General features: G+C 43.0%; 1 protein-coding gene across 3 annotated transcripts in view; it reads right to left on the minus strand.

Annotated features, from left to right (window-relative positions):
* Positions 1-22,758, minus strand: part of Dennd4a (DENN domain containing 4A) — a 110,859-nt gene that overhangs the window by 75,266 nt on the left and 12,835 nt on the right. For all 3 annotated transcript variants that reach the window (XM_045160137.1, XM_004662555.2, XM_045160136.1), the window contains exons 2-3: positions 2,822-2,944; positions 2,127-2,458 (exon numbers count right to left, since the gene is read on the minus strand). In XM_045160137.1, the coding sequence (XP_045016072.1) occupies positions 2,127-2,437 (311 nt within the window). In that variant the 5' untranslated portion in view covers positions 2,438-2,458; positions 2,822-2,944. The remainder of the gene's footprint in view (positions 1-2,126; positions 2,459-2,821; positions 2,945-22,758) is intronic.

Genomic DNA, 22,758 nt, shown 5'->3' on the forward strand with positions numbered 1-22,758 from the left:
TTGCCTGTGAAGTCTAAGGATACTGCTTCAAGGCTTGATCCCCCAGTACCTATGTAAGCCAGATGCACAAGAGGGTGCACGCATCTGGAATTCGTCTGCAGTGGCTGGAGGCCCTGAGGCACCCTCTCTCTCTCTCTCTGCCTCTTTCTCTATATGTCACTCATAAATAAATAAACAAAAAATTAAAAAAATAATAATAATTCAAGGGGCCTAGAGAGTTGGCTCAGCAGTTAAGGTGTTTGCCTGCAATGTCTAAGAACTATAGTTCATTTCCCCATCACCCACGTAAAGCCAGATGCACGGGTTGGTGCATGCAACTGGAATTCGTTTACTACAGCTCACTCTCTCTCTGCAAAGTAAATAAATTAAATTAAAAGAATAATAATAATTTAAGCCAGGCACAGTAGTCTCAGTTCCTTGGAAGGTTTGAAATAGGAAGATCATTTGAGACCCATAGTTTGAGACCAGACTGGGTAAGAGTATGAAACATTGTATCAAAACTAAAATGAGTGCTGAATGTGGTAGTACATGCCTTTAATCCCAGCACTCCAGAGACAGAGGTAGGAGGATGCAGAGTGAGGTTCAGATCAGCCTGAGCTACGATGAGAGACCCTACCTCAAACAAACAACAAAAAATTGGTTTTTAGAAAATTCTGATCAAGCCTTTGAGGCAGAGGTAGGAAGATCACTGAGAGTTTGAGGCCAGTGTGGGACTACAGAATGAATTCCAGGTCAACCGAGGCGAGAGACCCTACCTCAAAAACAACAACAAAAAATAGATCACGGGCTGGAGAGATGGCTTAGCGGTTAAGCGCTTGCCTGTGAAGCCTAACGACCCCGGTTCGAGGCTCAGTTCCCCAGGTCCCACGTTAGCCAGATGCACAAGGGGGCGCATACATCTGGAGTTCGTTTGCAGAGGCTGGAAGCCCTGGCGCGCCCGTTCTCTCTCTCTCCCTCTATCTGTCTTTTTCTCTGTGTCTGTCGCTCTCAAATAAATAAATTTTTAAAAAAATAGATCACAGATCTACAGAGATGACTTGGCAAGTAAGAGTTCTCGGTAAGCAAGTATGAAGACCTGGGGTCAACCCCCAGCACTCACATCCAAGGCCAGGTGTGACTGCACATGCCTGTGACACAGTGCAGAGGAGGCCGCTGGAGATAGGAGGACCACTGGGCCTCCCTGGCCAGCCATTCTAACCAAAACCTGGTGAGCTACAGGTAGTGAAAACAGTGAAAGACTGTCTGAGGGAAATAAGGTAGCAGAGGGAGAGGGGATGACACCTGACGCCTTCCTCTAGTCACCACACACAAGTGTATGTGGTGTGCATATTTGCACACACGTGTGCATACAACACACATACGCCAAAAAATTAGGCGGGAGAGGGCTGGAGGAATGGCTCAGCAGATAAGGTGTCTGTCTGTAAGACCTAATGACCCAGGTTCGACTCCCCAATACCCACATACAGCCAGATGCACAAAGTGGCACATGCATCTGGAGTTTGTTTGCAGTAGCTGGAGGCTCTGACATGCCCATTCTGTCTGTCTCTCTCTTGTATCCTTCTCTGCTTGCAAATAAAATTTTAAAAAATTTTAACAGGATAATACATTAAGTTTCTGGTACTTTTCTGTAAATGTTTTTTAAGTTCTGTCCCCTGTACCAAACATACAGATGACTGCTGGAAATCTGTAGAACAAAGAATGCAAATATAGGATATATATATAGTTTTCTTCCTAGGCTTTTGTTTTTCCAGGTAGGGTCTCACTCTAGCCCAGGCTGACCTGGAATTCACTATATAGTCTCAGGGTGGTCTCAAACTCATGGTATTTCTCCTACCTCTGCATCTGCCTCCCAAGTGCTGGTATTAAAGGTGTGCACTGCCATGCCCAGCTATTTTGTTTTGTTTCTTAAACAAGTTCTCACTCAGTAGCCCAGGCTGGCCTCAAGCTCATGATCTTCCTGCCTCAGCATCCCAAATACTGGGATTACAGGCACATGCCACTACACCCAGCTAAACCTGTCTATTTTTCTGAAGTTACCAATATCCATTTTAACGACCAGTTAACTTCAAAATCTATAAGGCATATTATTTGGACTGATAATAGGAATTCATTAAACAACTCCTCACCCAAGATCTGTAAGTGGGGGCTTATCTCGTCCTCTTCTGTAGCAAAGGTAGATCTGAGGCCCCACTAGACTTCCATTATTGAGATCGGCTGACAACCCCGTCGGAGTAGCATCAATGCAGACATAATCCCGTGGCACTTCTTCCCCAAGGGATTTAATGATAACTGAAACATCCGTGATAGGTTCTTTGGGTTTGGCTACTTTATGGCAGGCATCATTGAAGTGAATTTCTTCTTCCAGAGGCTTGGAAACATCAGTCAATCCTGCTACCACAAAGTAGTCAGCAACACGAGGACCCTTGTCTTCAATCATCTTCCATTACACAGGTTATAGCTAAATAGAAAATTTTTTAAAAAAAACTTATTTTACTATAATAAGCTGAGTAAAAGAAAAAAATATCTAGTGTCAAAAAAAGAAAAATCACCAGTGAAGATACCCAACAGTGTATATTGAAAGCCTCATATTTGGCCAGCCAGGCCAAATGAGCCAACGGGTGCAATAGTGGCACGTCTGTCATGGTGGAAACCAACTGCCCTCTAATTGGACTGGGGCAAGTGCTCTACCACTAAGCTACATTCCCAGCTCCAGGATTTCACTTTAAGTAGCATCTATTTTCTTTGAAAACTTAAAATGAGAATACATTCCCTATTCATAAAGGAGAAAGAAATTACAAAGACATTACAAGAAGGCTCTTACCCATCCAACAGCTAATGAAGCCTGGTTGGTTTTTCTCCCTTCAAACCACTGACAATCCAGACCTCTTAATTTTTACCTCACTCCATCAGGTCAAAGTAGTTAGGCATGTGTGACTTACATTACCTGTGAGGGTAGGAAAAGGCAAAAGTGAAGATGAAAAGAAACATTTTAAAAACTGAAAATAGCCGGGCATGGTGGCATATGCCTTTAATCCCAGTACTTGGGAGGCAGAGGTAGGAGGATCTCCATGAGTTTGAGGCTACCCTGAGACTACATAGTGAATTCCAGATTAGTCTGGGCTAGAGCAAGACCCTACCTTGAAAAACAAAACCAAAAAAAACAACCATATAAAATACAAACAAATGCTAACACAAGTCTAATAAGACAAACAATTGCGAGGGCCAGGTAAAGTGGCACATGCTTACAATCCCAGCACTTCAGAAGCTAGGGACTGTGAGTTTAAGACCAGGCTGGGGTGGAAAGTAAGCCTCCCACCCTGTCTTAAAGACAAATAAACAAACAAACAAAAAATCAACTACTACTGAAATGGTAAAATGTTCTAAAGTCTTTAAGACAGGGACTGATTAAACAATCACAAACATAGACTTTTAACCTAAGATTAAGTCAGTAGACAATGGACCATTCAATCTCCTTCCTCCAAATTGACTTAAACAAATTATGAGACATTTTCTGCTGGCCTTGAACTCTGATTCTCCTGTCCCATCTTCCTGAGTGCTGGGCTGGGATTTCAGACCATTTCCAAGGGACATCTTAAAACAGCTTTCAATAAATCATTTTGTATCACTCCTTACTTATAATTATTATATGGTGAATATATTTGGAAAATTAAATTTTCACTGTACTTGCTACAAAAAAGTAAGCTGTCAAAAATCACAATAAAAACAAAAACTACTTACACATTACCAAAGGTTCTGTCTGAAAATAATACAAGATCTCAATTTGAGAATTCTTTAGGCCCCAAGCTTTAAGAAATACTGTACTGAAAAGAATGAGAATTGAGTTTGAGTTAATTCAATCAAATGCAAGATGCTTGAAAGTTGTACTAACAATATCTTTAAATGAAATTATTTCATGCATTGTTCTTATCTGGTTAAGATCAATAAGTAATATTCAAATACCAACTCTTCAAAAAAAAGAAAAACACTGGGCTGGAGAGACAGCTTAGCCTAAGGGATCAACTCTCCAGATCCCACGCAAACCAGATGCACAAGGTGATGCAAGCACACAAGGTCACACATGTGCACAAGGTGGCACACATGTCTGGAGTTCGACTGCAGTGGGTGGAGGCCCTGACATAACAATTCTCTCTCATTAAAAAAAATAGAAAAAAAAAACCTTATGACTTCAATCAAGAATAGATTTATGCCTAAAAATCTTAGGGGGGGGGGGCTGGAGAGATGGCTTAGCGGTGAAGCGCTTGCCTGTGAAGCCTAAGGACCCCGGTTCGAGGCTCGGTTCCCCAGGTCCCACGTTAGCCAGATGCACGAGGGGGCACACGCGTCTGGAGTTCATTTGCAGTGGCTGGAAGCCCTGGTTTGCCCATTCTCTCTCTCTCCCTCTATCTGTCTTTCTCTCTGTCTGTCACTCTCAAATAAATAAATTAAAAAAAAAAATCTTAGGGGGGCCAGGAAGATGGCTCAGCAATTAAAGGTGCTTTCTTACAAAGCCTGACAACCAGGGTTCAATTCCCTAGCCCTTCTTGTAACACCAGCTGGAAATTCATTTGCAGCCCCATCTTCCCACCCCATCCACACCTGCAAATAAATCATTTTTTAAAGCTAGACAATAATAATATAATATATATAACATAATATAATACTACTACTCATAATAAGAAAGTTAGATAAGAAAAGAATAAGCAAGAGCACAGGACACACTTGTATACAAAAGAATTAAGAAAGGGCATAGGGAGGCTGGAGAAATAACTCAGTGATTAAAGGCCCTTGACTGCAAAGCCTAATAACCAGGGTTTGAGTCTCCAATATCCACATAAAGCCAGACAAACAAAGTGGCACATGCGCATGTGTCTAAAATTCATTTCCAGAGGCAGGAGGTCCTAGTGTGCACACACTCTCATGTGTGCTAACAAATGAAAATTGGGGGGGGGGGTGCTGGAGTGATGGCTTCGTGGTTAAGGCACTTGCCTGCAAAGCCTAAGGACCCAGGTTCGATTCTCCAGGTCCCACATAAGCCAGATGTACAAGGTGGCACTTGTGTCTAGAGTTCATTTGCAGTCTAGAGGCCTTAGGGTGTCCATTTTCTCTTTTTCTATCTGCTTCTCTCTCTCTCTCTAAAAAAAAAAAAAAAAAAGACAAAAAATTTTTTTTCAAAAGGGCACAGGGAAAGCTGGGCATGGTGGCACATGCCTTTAATCCCAGCACTCAGGAGGCAGAGGTAGGAGGATTGCTGTGAGGTCAAGGCCACCCTGAGACTACACAGTGAATGCCAAGTCAGGCTGTGCTAGAATGAAACCCTACCTCAAAAGAACACACACACACACACACACACACAGGCCCGGGGGAATATAACTGTATAAAAGTGAGGAATATAAAAATATTTTGGGGGGGGCTAGAGAGATGGCTTAGCAGTTAAGGCACTTTCCTGCAAAGCCAAAGGACCCAGGCTTGATTCTCCAAGACCCACATAAGTCAGATGCACAAGGAGGCCCTGGTACACTCATTCTCTCTCTTTCAAATAAATACATAAATAAATACTAAAAAATTAAAAATTAAAAAAAATTTTAAATGCCTATGCCTATGGCATGTCTGTATAATGTCACAGTCATGAGGAAAAATAAACATTTAAGACCATTTGGGGCGGGGATGTGGCTTAGTGGCTAGAGTGCCTGCCTAGCATGCATGAGGCTTTGGGTTCAATGCCCAGAACTGCGTAAGACCAGGTGTGGAGGCATATACCTATAATTCCAACTCTGGAGACGTGGAGGCAAGGCTATCAGAAGTTTAGAAGTTAACTTGAACTACATGAGATCTGCCTCAAAAAAAAAAAGACAATTTAGCTGTAGACTCTGAAAATTTCCATAGATATAGCATGTGTCAAATAAGTCAATGTTCTAAAACTACCTTCCTTTTACTATACTTATCAATATTAAAGGCTATTTAAAAAGAGTCAATGTGGGCTGGAGAGATGGCTTAGCGGTTAAGCGCTTGCCTGTGAAGCCTAAGGACCCCGGTTCAAGGCTCGGTTCCCCAGGTCCCACGTTAGCCAGATGCACAAGGGGGTGCACGCGTCTGGAGTTCGTTTGCAGTGGCTGGAAGCCCTGGCACGCCCATTCTATCTCTCTCCCTCTATCTGTCTTTCTCCCTGTGTCTGTCGCTCTCAAATAAATAAATAAAAAATGAACAAAAAGAGTCAATGACATCAAACCCTTGACAGCAGATGCAAGACAGGTCTCATGGAAGAACCACGGCGGGGCTGAGGGACTGTTCAGCAGCAAAGCGCACACACAGACCCTGGGTTCAATCCCCAGCACTACAGAAAAGCAGCAGCAACAAAAGCAACAAGACCAAAATAAAACAAAACTAAGAACAAAGTCTTCAGGACCAGATAAGAAGCCACGCTGTATTAGGGAATTCAGTACATCATTATTTTCTTTAAATGGACTCATTTACTCGGGAGGCAGAGGTAGGAGGATTGCCATGAGTTTGAGGCCACCTTGAGACTCCACAGTGAATTCCAGGTCAGCCTGGGCTAGAGTGAGACCCTACCTCGAAAAACCGAAAATAAATAAATAAATGGGTTCATTTAGTAAGCTGTAATGTTATTAGTGGAAGGACTGTGCAAGTGACGTCAGAGTTCAGCCATGAGCGAGCTAGCAGCTGCTTGACGCTGGAGATCCACGGGAAAGGAGCGTGCTAGACCAATGCTCCGGCAGGAAAACAAGGCCAGGACAGAAGTCATAGGCCCAGCAAGAGGAAGAAATCACAACTGTAACCAATCTGGAGGCTCTTGGAGAGAAACAGAGACAGAGAAAGAGAGAGCAACAGTAATAGACAGGAACAGATTTCCATGACTTGGTTGGTTCTGGACATTCATGTCTATGGAAAGTGGGAGAGAAGTGGATGAAGGGCCCAACACCCTTAGGTCAAAAGTCTAAGTGGGGGGCTGGCTTTGTGGTTAAGGAGCTTGCCTTCAAAGCCTGAGGACCCAGGTTCAATTCCCCAGTACCCATGTAAGCCAGATGCACAAGGAGCACGTGTCTGGAGTTTGTCTGCACTGGCTGGAAGCCCTGGCGTGCCCATTCTCTCTTCTTTGCCTCTATCTCTCTCTGTTTGTAGCTCTCAAATAAAAAAATAAAAAAAGGAATGGGAGGGCTGGGGGGATGGCTTAATGGTTAAGGTGTATGCCTGCGAAACCTAAGGACCCAGGTTTGATTCATCCTTGGGATAACTCAGAAGGCATCATGGTGCTGAGAAGTGACAGAGGTGTGCTCAGCACCGCAGTATCTCTAATCACACCTTCCAAGGTTCAGAGTCCATTGCGGAAGAGGAGGCAGAAGGACTATAAGGGCTAAAGGAAGGTTAGGACTCTGTACAACCATGCTCCTCCAGACACAAAATGGCCTGGACATCTATGACCTCACAGTGCCTGACACTACCTACACAAGACCATCATAATAGGAAGAAAAGATGATGACATTAGAATAAAAGAGAGACTGACTGAGAGGAGGAGGGGATATGATGGAGAATGGAGTTTCAAAGGGGAAAGTGGGGGGGGGAGGGCATTACCATGGGGTATTGTTTATAATCATGGAAGTTGTTAATAAAAAATTTAAAAGGAATGAGACATAATCTGAGTATAATCTTGTTACTTTTTGTTTTGTATTGTTTTTGACACAAGTTCTTGCTATATAACCCAATGGATTCCAATATGCAGCTCTCGTCTCAGCCTCCCAAGTGCTAACATTACAGTGTGCGTTACCATGCCTGGCACTTTCCTTGCCTTTAGGCTGCTAAACAGAGTCAGGACATAACTTCAGGTCTACTGAATGATTTCAAGCAGCAAACATGGAGTGATATATATTTTTACAAATATTTCTAAAATTGTATTGCAAAGAGCTGGGAATGGTGGCACAAGCCTTTAACCCTAGCATTTGGGAGGCAGAGGTAAGGGGATCACTGTGAGTTCAAAGCCACTCTGAGACTACACAGGGGATTCCAGGTCAGCCTGGACTAGAGAAAGACCCTCCCTTGAAGAAAAAAAAAAAAAAAAAGAGTTCTAGTTTATTATAAACAACTATCCATGAGGTAATACGTGTAAACTAACTTGACCTAATCCTGATATGCCATTATGAATAACAAATGTGCTGAAACCAATACCAAACCCTTTTCTGCTACTTTGATTTTTTTTTTTTCAAGATAGGATCTCACTGTAGCCCAGGCTGACTTGGAGCTCTCTCTGTAGTCTCAGACTGGCCTCAAACTCCCAGAGACTCTCCTACCTCTACCTCCCAAATGCTGGGATGAAAGACATGTGCCACCATGCCAACTACTTGATTTGTTGTTGTTGTTATTATTATTATTTGTTCAAGGTAGGGTCTCATTCTAGTACAGGCGGGCCTCAAACTCACAACAATCCTCCTCTGGAGTGCGGGGATTAAAGGCATGCACCACCATGGCCAGCCTGAATTCTTTAATATATGAACGACACTGGTTATTCATATGTTCTTATGTTCAAAAATAGTATTGGTAATATTAAAACAAATGCCATTTTCTTTTTTTTCTTTTAAAACTTTTGTTTTTATTTATTAGAGAGAGAGAGAGAGACAAAGTGAGAATGTGTGTGCCTGGGCCTCTAGCCACTGCAAACAAACTCTAGATGCATGTGCCACCATGTGTATCTGGCTTATGAGGGACCTGGAGAATCGAACCTGGGTCCTTAGGCTTCACAGACATATGCCTTAACTGCTAAGCTATCTCTCCAGCCCATAAATGCCCTTTTCTTCAGTGTTGAATTTTTTAGATTAATATTCACAATACCAAATATTTCCATTGACAGAATGAACTTTCTAAAATTTTACTCTGTCCCTGATTATAAGATATTTGACATGATGGGTGTGGTGATTTGAATAGAATAGGTGGCCCCCAATATATTCAGTTGTTTATTTATAGTTTGCATCTGTAGCCACCTGCTAGAGGCAATGTCACTGGGTGATCTTAAGGTGTGGCGGTGGATTTCAGATTTCAATCTAAAGATAGGCAAAGTGTACCTAGGTGGAGTTTCTGAAGTGTGCTGTGCTGTGTGGCTTTTTGGCTTTTGCTTCTCTCTCTGTCTGCTTGGGCCTGTGAAAGCAGGCCAGCTTCTTCTGCCATTATGAAACTTCCCCTGGATCTGTAAGCTTCAATAAATCCCTTCCTCCATAACTGTGCCTGGTCTGAAAGTTCATCTCAGTGAACCTGAAGCTGTCTGCTACAATGGGTTTGCAAAGTAGAGGTCTTCTGCTAGTAGAGACAAGACACCATAGCACTGCTTAACTTTCACATACACCCAAGAAAACCTAAAATGAATTAGCACATCCTTGATTGTAAATGGAAAGTCATGCTCCACAGCGTGACACTTCAATGTGCTTCCTGCAGCTACATGGATTAAACAGTATCTTTCAGCACAGACTTCAAGTTGCTATTATTTTTAATTGAAATGTTTACTTTTGAGATAACTGTAGGTGCAAATTCAGTTGAAAAAAAAAAAGACCTAGTATTTCTTTTACCTGCTTTCTTCCATTGGACCATCTTTAAAAAAAAAACATAATACAGGGCTGGAGAAATGGCATAGCGGTTAAAAACACTTGCCTACAAAGCCAAAAGACTCAGATTTGCTTCCCCAGTACCACGTAAGCTAGATGCACAAGGTGGTGCATGTGTCTGGAGTTCATTTCCAGTGGCTGGAGGCCCACATGCACCCACTCTCTCTCTCTGCCACTTTCACATAAAAATATTTAGAAAAACATAATGCAATGAGCCCCTCTTATGACCTTGATTTTACTTACCTGTATATATGTATGTATATATTTCATCCTATGAAGGCTCTTTGCATGTATTAATAGCATGTATGCATCAGTCAGTGATGCAAAACAATTCTAGCAGAAAGACCCTGGGTACTGTCCTTTTATAAACACAAATACTCCCCTCCAGACCCTACCACCTCACTGCCCATACTCACTGAGGAGTGGTGTATCATTACCAGAAAGTACATATAGTCCATGAAAAGAAAGAGGTCTCCCAGGACTGGAGAGATGGCTCAGTGGTTAAAGGTGCTTGCTAGCAAAGCCTGATGCCCCAGGTTTGATTCCTCAGTGCCCATGTAAAGCCAGGTGCACAAAGTGGCACATACATCTGGAACTCAACTGCAGTGGCAGGAGACCCTGGTGTGCCCGTATTCACTCTCTTCTCTCTCTGCCTCATCTTTTGAATCAAACAATAAAGATGTCTCCCGAAGCAGCACCTCTAACACCTCTTTACAAAATGGTGCAGAAGTGAATGAATGTACAAGAATAAACACGATGACACAGGAGATGATTACACTACCTGTCATATGAACATCACATGTGAACGTGATTATACAAGCAAGTAAGTGACAGACATGTACATGCACACAAAAGGCAAGGAGGACTGGGAGACCATCTGACCAGTCACAATGAAGGCCTTTCTCCCTAGATCTGGGCTCACCATTCCTGTCACAGGTAAAATGTAGCCTGAAAGCAAGAGGCAACAAAAAGTAACCCTAGGGCTAGAGATGGCTTAGCAGTTAAGACACTTGCCTGCACATCACAGGACCTCGGCTTGATTCTCCAGGACCCACATAAGGCAGATGCACAAGGTAGCGCATTCATCTGGAGTTCGTTTGCAGCGGCAAAAGGCCCCAGCATACCCATTCTCATTCTCTCTCTCTCCCTCCCTCTCTTTCAAATAAATAAAAATTTTAAAAAGTTAAAAAAAAAAAAGAATAGCCACAGTGGGGGTGGGGTTGAGGGGCGGAGTTCTGCATGAAAAGAAGTCTTATTTGTCCAAGAGCAGTTCTGCCCCTCATCTACAAAGTAGATTGGAGTATCGCAGCAGTATTACCTCTGTAATATGGATGTGTCCTAGACAGAACAGACAGGGCTGGGGAGAAGACGGTTCAGCAGTCAAAGGTGTCTGCCTGCACAACCTGCTGGGCCAGCGTTCAGGCCCCCAGGACCCACATAAAGCCACATGCACAGAGTAACACACGCTGAGATTTCACTTGCAGCAGCAAGAGGCCCTGGCACCCCACACACACTGTCTCTCAGAAAATACACTCAAAAAAGAAAGAAGACAGGGAATAAGTGTTAATATGCAGATAGCTTTTGTCTTCAGGTATATTACAGGCAATTCAAAGGCCTTTATAATTTCTATGTTTTCTATTCCCTCACATGTACAGCAACTATGAACACATAGCAGGTGTGCAAATACTTTTAAGAAGAGTGAGGTCAGCACAGTTAAAAAAAAAAAAAAAAGGAAAGTAAAGACAACATACAATTATAGAATTTTAAAGCCAGGAGAGACAGCCTGTGAAGATTTTGTTTCAATTATTCTTTTTTTCCTAATTGATTTTTTTATAATTATAGTAAAACATCTTGCCTAAGTCCAAATATATCAATGTATGATTCAACCTTCAGGGCTTTTAATTTGTAGTTCTACTACACCATACTCCACATTCAATAAGAGAAGAGCTGGAGAGATAGTTTAGTGGTAAACACACTTGCCTGCAAAGCCAAAGGACCCAGGTGCGACTCCCCAGGACCCACGTAAGCCAGATGCACAATGTGGCATATACATCTGGAGTTTGTAGTGGCTGGAGGCCCTGGAGCTCCCAATCTCTCTCTCAAAATAAATAAAAACTTTTAAAATATATTTTACAAAAGAAGAGAAGAAAGTCCTTGAGGACTCAAGTGTTTTTATTAGAGAAGCTGGGCTCTGATGGACAAGAAAGTTAAATGTAAGTGGGAGAAGTTAACGTGGTTGAAAAAAGTAGGATTGTTAGGTTAAAAAAAAAAAGAACATGGGGCTAGAGAGACGGACCAGTGGGTGAAATGCTTGCTGTACAAGCGTGTGAGGACCTGAGTTTGGGTTCTCAGTACCCATAAAAAACCCAGGCACGCAACATGCGCCTGGAACTGCAGCACTTAGGAGGAGAAGGCAAGAGAAGCCAGGGGCTCACGGGCCAGCTCGTCCAGTCAGATCAGCAAGCTACAGGTTCAAAAGAAGATGGAGAGTGATTCAGGAAGATACCAGTATGTCTGCTCCCCTCATGCACCCACGTGCAGGAGAACTTGCACACATATGTGACATATATACATATGCCCACACATCATTCACACATGCACCAAAAAAGGAATGAAGGAGAGGGGTGGAGGGAGGAAGGAACCCAGTAAAGCAATAGTGGCATGACTGTCGTGAGGGTAATTAATAAGCACAAAGGAGTGCATGGATCTCGCAGAGGCAAAGTCCTGGTTTGTCCATTTTTCCCCCTTTTGCATGCAAATAAATAATAAATACAATTTTTTTAGGTATGAGTAGCCAGGTGTGGTGGTGCACACCTTTAATCCCAGCACTCTGGAGGCAGAGGCAGGAGGATCACTAAGAGTTCAAGGCCACCCTGAGACTACATAGTGAATTCCAGGTCAGCCCAGGCTGGAGTGAGACCCTAGCTCTAAAAAACAGAAGAAAAGAAAAAGAGAAATTGAAATTAAATAAATAGACATGGCAAGAAGAGCAAACCAAAAGACATGAGAGGGAAGGAGCATCAGCGGATGAAGAACATAAGCTTGTGTGATCTCATCAGCCCCTCCCACCTTCAAGTGTCTTAGTAAAATGGTTTGATCACAGAAAACAAGAGAGTAAGAGTAAGTAGCCTAGGGCCGGTGCTACAAAACTCAGTGACAAAGCAAAAGCAGCACATGTGTGTGGTCCTAAGGTTAATCCCCAATCCTAAAAAATAAGTGCGCACACACACACACACACACACACACACACACACACACACACACACACCATATACCACATGGCTTGAATGCACAGGCCCTGGCTTAGATCCCAAGCACCACGTATATAAGTAGTGCAGAAATAGGAAGGAGAGGTGAGAAACATCTGCAAAGGGATAGGGAAAAGACAGCTATACAATTTATTTATTTATTTATTTTGGTTTTCCAAGGTAGGGTCTCACTCTAGCCTGGCTGACCTGGAATTCACTATGTAGTCTCAGGGTGGCCTCGAACTCACGGCAATCCTCCTACCTCTGCCTCCCGAGTGCTGGGATTAAAGGCATGCGCCACCACGCCCGGCTTTTAGCTATATAATTTTTAAAGCTGCGTCAACTGCTCTCAGATAAATGAGGCTTATCATTGCCACAGTGAAATCAGATTAAGTACAAACAACAAAAATCAAGGGGCTGGAGAGATGGCTTAGCGGTTAAGGCATTTGCCTGCAAAGTCAAATGACCAAGGTTCAAGTTCTCAGTATCCATGTAAGCCACAAGCACAAGGAAGGGGGCACATGCATCCGGAGTTTGTTTGCAGTGGCTAGAGGTCCTGGCACATCCGTTCTCTCTTTCGTCTCTCTCTCTGATTGCAAATAAATAAAATTAAGTTTAAAAAATCAAGGTCCAGCCAGGCGTGGTGGCCCATTCCTTTAATACCAGCACTTGGGAGGCAGAGGTAGGAGGATCACCATGAGTTCGAGGCCACCCTGAGAGTGCACAGTAAGTTCCAAGTCAGCCTGAGCTAGAGTGAAACCCTACCTCAAAAATAACAACAAAAGGCAAGGACCAATCTTAATATATGAGAGTGCCTAGTTAGAAATGTGACTGAAATGTGAACATAAATTCTGACAGTCTAGAGGGAGAAGGAAGTCTGGTTTTAACTTCCTCTCTCCCATCACCTTCCCTTACTTCATTTCCGACACACATGCCACCCCATATCTCAAGCTTCTAACTTCCCCTTTGAACTAGCAAATGCATTTGCTAGCTCATAGCTAAAAAGAGTTGTTGCCAACAATAAAACTGGTTTCTCTCAAAGAACACAGTATTTGGTTCTTTTTTTTTCTTTACTTTCTTTTTTTTCAAGGTAGGGTCTCATTCTACCCTAGGCTGACCCGGAACTCACTCTGGAGTCTCAGGGCGGCCAACGACAGTATACCATGAAAAGACACAACTAAACCAGTTGTCTACACATGAGGCACTCTCACCCTATTTCCACCCAAAGTGATACTTAACCACTGGTTTTAGCAAAACTCAAATCAACATGAACCCAAGAAGAGCCTTTTCAGTCTCTTTTGAACACTATGTAATGGAACATGGAAGGACTCAGTATATATTCTTTTTGATCTTGCTTTTTTTCACTTTACAACATTTTAGAAACTCAGCCATAATTATATTAAGTAGCAGTACTTTGTTCATTTCCATTTCTGTATGGTTTTCATCTTTAAAAAATGACATTTTAACAATCTTAAATATTTAAAAAGTATATATCCATTCTATCTATAGTAGATATTTGGCTTGTCTCCATTGTTAGACTATTTCAAGTGATTACAAAGTTGGATATAAATTATTATGCATGTTCTTTTGACAGATAAATTAAAAAAAAAACCACCCAGGAGGGGCTAAAGAAATGGCTCTGCAGTTAAAGGTGCTTGCCTGCAAAGCCTGACAGCTGGATTTGATTCCCCAGTACCTATATAAAGCCAGATGCACAAAGTGACACGTGTGTCTGGAGCTTGTTTGCAGTGACAAGAGGGACTGGTGCACCCATTCATTTTCCCTCTCTCCCCCTCCCCCCTCCCTCCCCCCCCCCCCGCTTGTGAAATAACTAAATAATAAATAAGGTATATTTTTAATTTTTTTGTTTACTTCTATTTATTTGAGAGCAACAGATGGAGAAAGAGGCCGAGAGAGAGAGAGAGAGAGAGAGAGAGAATGGGCGCACCAGGTCCTCCAGCCACTGCAAACAAACTCCAGATGCATGCGCCCCCTTGTGCATCTGGCTAACGTGGATACTGGCGAGTTGAGCCTTAAACCGGGATCCTTAGGCTTCATGGACAAGCATTTAACCACTAAGCCATCTCTCCAGCCCTAAATAAAATATTTTTAAGAAACCACCTAGGAATGAAATCAGTAGCATGTGAGTATATGTTACTCAACTTTGGTAAACCACATCAGTTTTCCTAAATGGTTTTAATAAAACATTATACTTGATGTTATGATGGTTCAGAAATCAATAAAAGCCTGTTTTATTTTAGTTACCAGAAGTATTCATTTAACTAAGCTCTCTAAAAAGTATATTGTTTGGGGCTGGAGAGAGAGCTATGTGGTTAAAGGTGCTCGCTTGCAAAGCCTGGCAGCCTGGGTTTGATTCCTTAATGCCAGATAAAGACAGATGTACAAAGTGGCACATGTGTCTAGAGTTCATTTGCAGTGGCAGGAGGCCCTGGTGTGCTCATTCTCTTTCTCTCATAAATAAATAAACAAATAAATAAATACATTTTAAAATTTATTTTTATTTATTTGAGAGAGAGAAAGAGGCAGACAGAGGGAGAGAGAGAGAATGGGTGTGCAGGGCCTCCAGCCACTGCAAATGAACTCCAGACGCGTATGCCTCCTTGTGCATCTGGCTAACAAAACGTGGGTCCTAGGGAACAAAACCTGAGTCCTTTGGCTTTGCAGGCAAGTGCCTTAACTGCTAAGCCATCTTTCCAACCTCAAAAACATTTTGTTCTATCTGCTTTAAGTCACTGCTGAACACTATACAAAAACTACATGTGGGCTGGAAAGGTGGCTTAGCAGTTAAGATGCTTGCCTGCAAAGCCTAAGGACCTATGTTCAATTATCTAGGCCCCACATAAGCCTGACGTGCAAGGTGGCACATGCGTCTGGAGTTTGACTGCAGTGGCTGGAGGTCCTGGCGTGCCAAGTCTCTCCCATAAAAAAGGCTACATAAAGTAGTAAGCAGAGTAAGTGGTTATGCCCTCCAGAATCATTTTGACAAAATTCAAATTTGATTTCTATCTGTTGTTAGACTAGCAAATAAACAAATAAGCCTGTGCTTAGGTACTGTAAATAGGGCTCAAAAAAGTTTGAATTTAGTTCAAATAATTCCACTTAAATAACACAGTATACATTTTTAAACAGAACTTTGCTGACTTTGCTTATCTTTGCTTATTTTAGGGTTTTGCATTGATTTTGGTTCTAATCACATTACTGGCACCATAATCCTGTCACTGCCCAGTGATGTGAAGGTTTAGAGACTAGAAATTCTGCTGATTCTCTTATTTGTTCATCTGACAAATATTTATTGACATGGACATGTCAGGTTTATTTTGTTACTGTTCAGCAACTGAGCTCCCCCCCACCTCCATATTTAGAGACCTGACACACATATTTAGATGGAAGGTGAGCTGAGAACCAATCCTGGAAATCTAGCAGGCCAGAAACTTGCTCTCCATACTTGGGGCCAGGCACACAGGCAGAATTTAAATTTACAGTTAATGCTGCAAAGACAGATTCAAATTCTTTCTGTCACATGAGGATACAAGTTGGTAGTCTGCAAGCTAAGAGAAGGCCCTCATTATAATTTGACCATGATCGTGAACTTCTAGCAACCAGAACTGTGAAACTCAATTTGTGTTCTTTATAAACCATATATACACACACTTCTTGGATCAAAGGCTTACAGCGAGCACCCAGTGACAGTCGTCCATCAGTGGCATGCCGTGACAACAGCAGAGTGTTAGGAAAAGGATTCTTCGGCAATTGACTTTGGCTATGGCCTAGACTTGGGGTTTATATGTTTTCTGTTTGTCCTGGCTCTTCATTCTTCTAGTCATTTCTGTAAGGTAAACTAATATCCTTCCAATAAACTCATTGTCTTGCTTCACTTAATCAAACTTGATTTCTGCTGTTGGCAAGGAAGAATCCCAAAAGGGTACCCTGCCACTTACTAGGCTCTGTAGTAGGCAATGGCAACACGGAGACACGGCTGCCACACAGGAGTGAAACAGATAGGCCAGACAAGCAAATAAGCAATACAGTAGATGAGTGTCTAACAGGAGTCATCACAGAAAGGAGGACACACAGCTTAGGCTTGAGGAGTCTGGAAAGAAAATCTTGTTATTTAAATAGGATGGAAGAAACAGGAGGAATCCCAACAGGAAGAGAAGCAAGTGCAAAATCACAGCGCCTTCCCCTCAGGGCCACCGCCTCTCCGACAGCACCTGCAGAGCATGACACTGGACCTCAGGTGGAGCTGGAGGGAGGCTGGGGAAGCGCATTTTGAGGATTAGAAAAGGCAAATTGGGGTTTGTGGAAGTGCAGTGTGACCTGGATGACAGCAGTCTATCTCGGAGCTTGCTCTATGAATGGACCTCACAACTGACACACACATGTGAACACACCTCCTGCACGACCACGAAGTTGGCCCCAAGCACTTCCCTTCTCTCCTCTCCTCAGTCACTTCTCAGAATAGTCAACCTGGGCTTCTGAGGGGGTTTCTGGTTAGTGTGGTTGGGATGGGGTAGAGCAGGAATCACGAATGAGTAGGTAAAGGAATTGAGAAGAGAAGTAAAGGTGCTGGTCAGCTAACCAGCACAAAGCACTCTCCCAATTGCCTACACAGGTTTTGCTTAATGGTAGGTACAATTCTGTAAGGGAAAAATAATATAAAATAACATACAAGACAGGTGTGCTGTGTCACACACCTGTAATCCTAGCATCTGGGAGGTTCAGAAGGAAGCTTGAGACCAGTCTCAGCTATATAATGACCTCGTTCTAAAAACAATAAAATAATGGACACTATCCTAGGGTGAAAGGTTGGAAAATGGTGTTTCAAGCAAATGGGCCTAGAACACAAGCAGGGGTCACTATCCTAATATCTGACAAGGTAGACTTCAGTCCAACATTAGTTAGAAAAGATAAGGAAGGTCACTTTATAAAAACAATAAAACAAATAGGCGGGCATAGTGGTGGAAACCTTTAATCCCAGCACATAGAGGATCGCTGTGAGTTTGAGGCCATCCTGAGACTACATAATGAATTCCTAACCCTAACCTTACCTGGAAAACCAAAATAAATAAATACACACACACACACACACACACACACACACGTATAATATGCCCTTTTCTATAAAATTATGAAATTTCAACACTGACATTATTTAGGGTTATCTTTCAAAATTATTTTAGGCACACTAAATAATTTTCACTGTTTACTTTTATATGAACTATGCTTTCATAAGCTTTATAGGTGCTTCCATTTACAGTCACCCACTATGAAGGTCTATGCCTGAAAATGCAAAGAAAATCACATAAAGAAAACAACTTGCCAGGCATGTTGGCACACTCCCTTAGTTCCAGCACTCGGGAGGCAGAGGTAGGAGGATCACCGTGAGTTCGAGGCCATCCTGAGACTACATAATGAATTCCAGGCCAGAATTAGACCCTACCTCGGGGGGGGGGGGGGGAAGGCCAAACAGCCAATTAGTATTAGAAAATTTTGATCAAGGAGTCCAAAAGCAAATTTTCAAGGACATCACATTCTCAAAAGTGACATAAAAGCTATTCAACAAATAGTTTGATTATTCTAAAATCTACAATTACAAGTGAAGGGTACATGTTTGAAAAAGGGTGTTAGTTTCAGCTTTATTAAGATGGTGTGAAAATTGACTACTATCTCAAGGGATTTAAGTTTCCTCTTTACACAAAACTCCAGGCTACCTCTGTGTTACAGTCAGGTTCACACTGTTGGTAGAAATCACCCAACCAAGAGCAGCTTGTGGGAAAAAGAGGTTTATTTTGGCTTACAGACTTGAGGGGAAGCTCCATGATGGCAGGGGAAAACAATGGCATGAGCAGAGGGTGGACATCACCCCCTGGCCCACATAAGATACACAACAGGAACAGGAGAGTGCCAAACACTGGCAAGGGGACACTAGCTATAACACCCATAAGCCCACCCCCAGCAATACACTGCCTCCAGGAGGCATTAATCCCCAAATCTCCATCAACTGGGAACCTAGCATTCAGAACACCCGAGTTTATGGGGCACACCAGAATCAAACCACCACATTCTGCCCCTGGTCCCCATAAACTGATATCCATACATGACATAAAATACAATACATTCAGTCCAACTTTAAAAGTCTCCATAGTTTTTATCAATCCCAATGATGTTCAAACATTCCCATAGTCCAAGGTCTTTTAACTGAGCCATAATACAATAAAAACTCTCTCCAAAACCCGTAATGACACAGAATAAACATTCACACTGCAAAGGACGGCCCTAGGCAGAGTAAAGAAATACTCAAGCAATACATGACTTAAACAGAGCAAACACCAAACTCTGCAGCTCCAAGTCCAAGTCTAGCCACTGACAAGTTTCCAAGTCTGATCATTCTAACCAGCAACAAGTCTCTGGCATTCCAATTCCGCCCCTGTAGCTAGGCTACTCACAGTCCTGGAAAACTTCATCTAGGGCTAGCAGCTCCCCTTAGCAGCCATTTCATGGTCCCAGCATCTCCACTGGGTCTCCATTGCAACCCACAGTTCATCCTCATGGCCCTATGGGGTCTCCATGCAGGCATCCAGAAAACCTGCTTCACACTGCCCATGGCCATTTCCAAAACACAAGAGTGTTGCAAACGCAATAACCCTCTCTTTTCTGCATTTCTTATACTCCACAATACCAGGTAGGGTGCCAAAGTGTTCATCCAGGGGGGAATAAAGCAGACTTTGAAGAATGGGACACTCCTTGAGCATTCTGGCCCCTTCAAAAGAGTCTACCTTCTTCCTGTTGCCCCAGTGCAGGTGAGCTGGCCCAATCTAAAGGTTGTAATCTCTCAGTTGCAGCTGAATGGGCAGCAGTTCATCCAAAGATTTTTTTCCCCCTGTGTCATATCCCTCTGCTCACACCAGTTCATTTCTACACAGAGCAACCGTGCACAACTTCTCAGGACATGGGCATAACAGCAAGCCTCTCACACAAACTGCTTCTAACCCAGTCCAGGCTATTTCTCACCCTCATAAGCTGTTGGGCGCTGAAAGGCCCAGGCGTGAGGTCTAGTGGAACTCCCTGAGCCTAGCTAAAGTTTGGCGACCTGTCTCTGGCCAGCTAGGACTCAGCAAGACGTCTAATGGCTTCTGGCCTGCCACTTCTGAGTAGCAATTGTAATTACCATTTCAATAGTTACAGTTTACTATTGGCCCTTACCTCTTCCCCATCCTAAAATCCCCACCTTCGTCCCCAACATGATATAGGCAATTGCTCATAGTAATAAAGCGAGTTTTTTCTGTGAGTTCCTGCTTTGAAAAGACTCCCGACTCAGTATGGTTTTTCTCCAGCAGCCTGGAGAGGTTTCTGAGTCGTCCGACACTCACTATCCTTCTCAACCCCTAGGGAGGAACCAGCGGGCCTGGTCCTTCCCTCGGTACTACCTACCTGCCCAGGAAGGAGCCCGGCAATAAGCCAAACCTCACTGTCCATAGTTCTTACTGCAGTCATGTCTTTCAATTCTGACCAGAATAGTCCATCAAGCTGTACTTAACCCTGTAAGGCATCTCTCAGGCCAAGGTTTCAAATCCTTCCTCATTCCTCTTGAAAATCAGCTCCAAAAAGCCAAAGCTGCACAGTCAGGTGTCTAGGAGAGCAGCAATCCCACTCCTCGGTACGACTTTACTGTTGCAGTCAGGTTCATACTGCTGGTAGAAATCACCCAACCAAGAGCAGCTTGTGGGAAAAAAGAGATTTATTTTGGCTTATACACTTGAGGGAGAAATGATGGCATGAGCAGAGGGTGGATATCGCCCCCTGGCCCACATAAGGTAGACAACAGGAACAGGAGAGTGTGCCAAATATTGGCAAGGGGACACTGGCTATAACACCCATAAGCCCGCCCCCCAACAACACACTGCCTCCAGGAGGCGTTAATCCCCAAATCTTCATCAACTGGGAACCTAGCATTCAGAACACCCGAGTTTATGGGGGATACCTGAATCAAACCACCACACTTTGCAAATTCAAATCAGTTCCTCCCACCAGAGGCTCCTATTCAAATAGACAGCTCCAGAGAAATATTTCAGAGCTGCCTTAGGAAGTTTTCACTGCCCAGTTCCCCATGAGAGACTACTATTCTCTTTGGCTTCAAGAGTACTGTACATAAACTCTATCATGACTTTCACATTAAGATTGTAATGATTTCTTCAAACATCTTACCCTTCTCAATTAGAAAAAGTGTTATATCTCCATCTCTGTAAATATCTAACAGAGAGCAGGTAGTAAATATTTGCTAAGAATGGCAAGAATGGAACCGAGCGTGGTGGTGCACGCCTCTAATCCCAGCCCTTGGGAGGCAGAGGTAGGAGGACCACCATGAGTTCGAGGCCACCCTGAGACTATATAGTGAATTCCAGGTCAGCCTGGACCAGAATAAGACCCTACCTCAAAACAAAAAAAAAAAAAAAAAAAAAGAATGGTGAGACTGGGAGAGGATAGCTCAGTAGGTAAAGTGTTTGCCTTGCAAGTATGAGGCTGTGAGTTCCAGCCCCCAGTATTCACACAAAAAAGCTGTCAAGGTGATACATGCATGAGAGACCAGTGCTGGGAGGGAAAGACAAGGAATCACCTCACTGGTGAGCTCTAGGCCAATGAGAGACCACATTTCAAAGCTAAGTAGAAGAGAGGAAAATACCTGAGGTTGTCCTCTGGCCTACACACGTGCACATGCACGTGCACGCCTGCACACGTACATCCGAACATGTGACTTATACAAGAAGAAAGGGGCGATGCTCAGTGGGTAAATACAACACAAGTATGAGGACTGATCTCCACATGCATGTGCACATGCTTGTTCGCACACTCCCACATACATGTGGCCACATACACCCACATACACATACATATACCACACACATTATCAAGGAGGAATGGCATGCTGGGGATGCAGAGCATTTGCCCAGATGCCCAAGTCACTAGGTTTGATTGTCAGCACTACAAAAAAAAGAGAGAGAAAAAAAATGTTATGACTATTAATGATGTTATTAAAACTAGTCATGGTAAGACACATAACCTCAGCACACTGGAGGCAGTCAGGAGGACTGCAAGTTGGCGACCAGCCTAGGTTACATAGCAAATCTGAGGCCAGCCTGAGCCAGTGAGACCCTGACTCAAATATTAAGATAGCCAGTGTGGTGGTACACATCTCTAATCCCAGCATTCAGGAGGCAGAGGCAGAAGGATCACTGTGAGTCTGAGGCTAGCCTAGAACTACAGAGTTCCATGTAAGCCTCAACTAGAATAAGACCCTACCTCAAAAAAAAAAAAAAAGAAAGAAAGAAAAATAGAAAAGGCTGGAGAGATGGCTTAGCGAATAAGGCACTTGCCTGCAAAGCCTAAGACCCATGTTCAACTTTCCAGATCCCATGTAAGCCAGGCGCACAAAGGTGAGGCAAGCTCAAGGTTGCACATGCCCACCAGGTGGCACAAGCATCTGGAGTTTGTTTTCAGTGGCTGAGGCCCTGGTGTGCCAATTCTCTCTTTCCCTCTGTCTCTGTCTCTCTCTCTTTTGAGAGTGAAAAAAGATTAAAATATACATATTAGAACAAGGTTAGAGACTATATATATAAACATACATGTATATGTAAAATGAGTTGAATCCAAATTCCGTGTATAGAAACTAAGACATTATCTTAACCCACCCTGTTTCTATTTGAAAGGGGGAAAACTTTTTATAGCTTTCACAGTATTCAATTATGGATTTAGGATGAAAGAATACAAGTTCTTGCATAAAACTATTGAATGTTCTCTTTAATGTTCATAAAATACAATAATTTTGGAGATGGAGGGATTGCTTAGTGGTTAAGGCGTTTACCTGCAAAGCCAAAAGACCCAGGTTCTAT

Source organism: Jaculus jaculus, chromosome 10 (assembly GCF_020740685.1).
Source record: "Jaculus jaculus isolate mJacJac1 chromosome 10, mJacJac1.mat.Y.cur, whole genome shotgun sequence".
Taxonomy (NCBI): Eukaryota; Metazoa; Chordata; class Mammalia; order Rodentia; family Dipodidae; genus Jaculus; species Jaculus jaculus.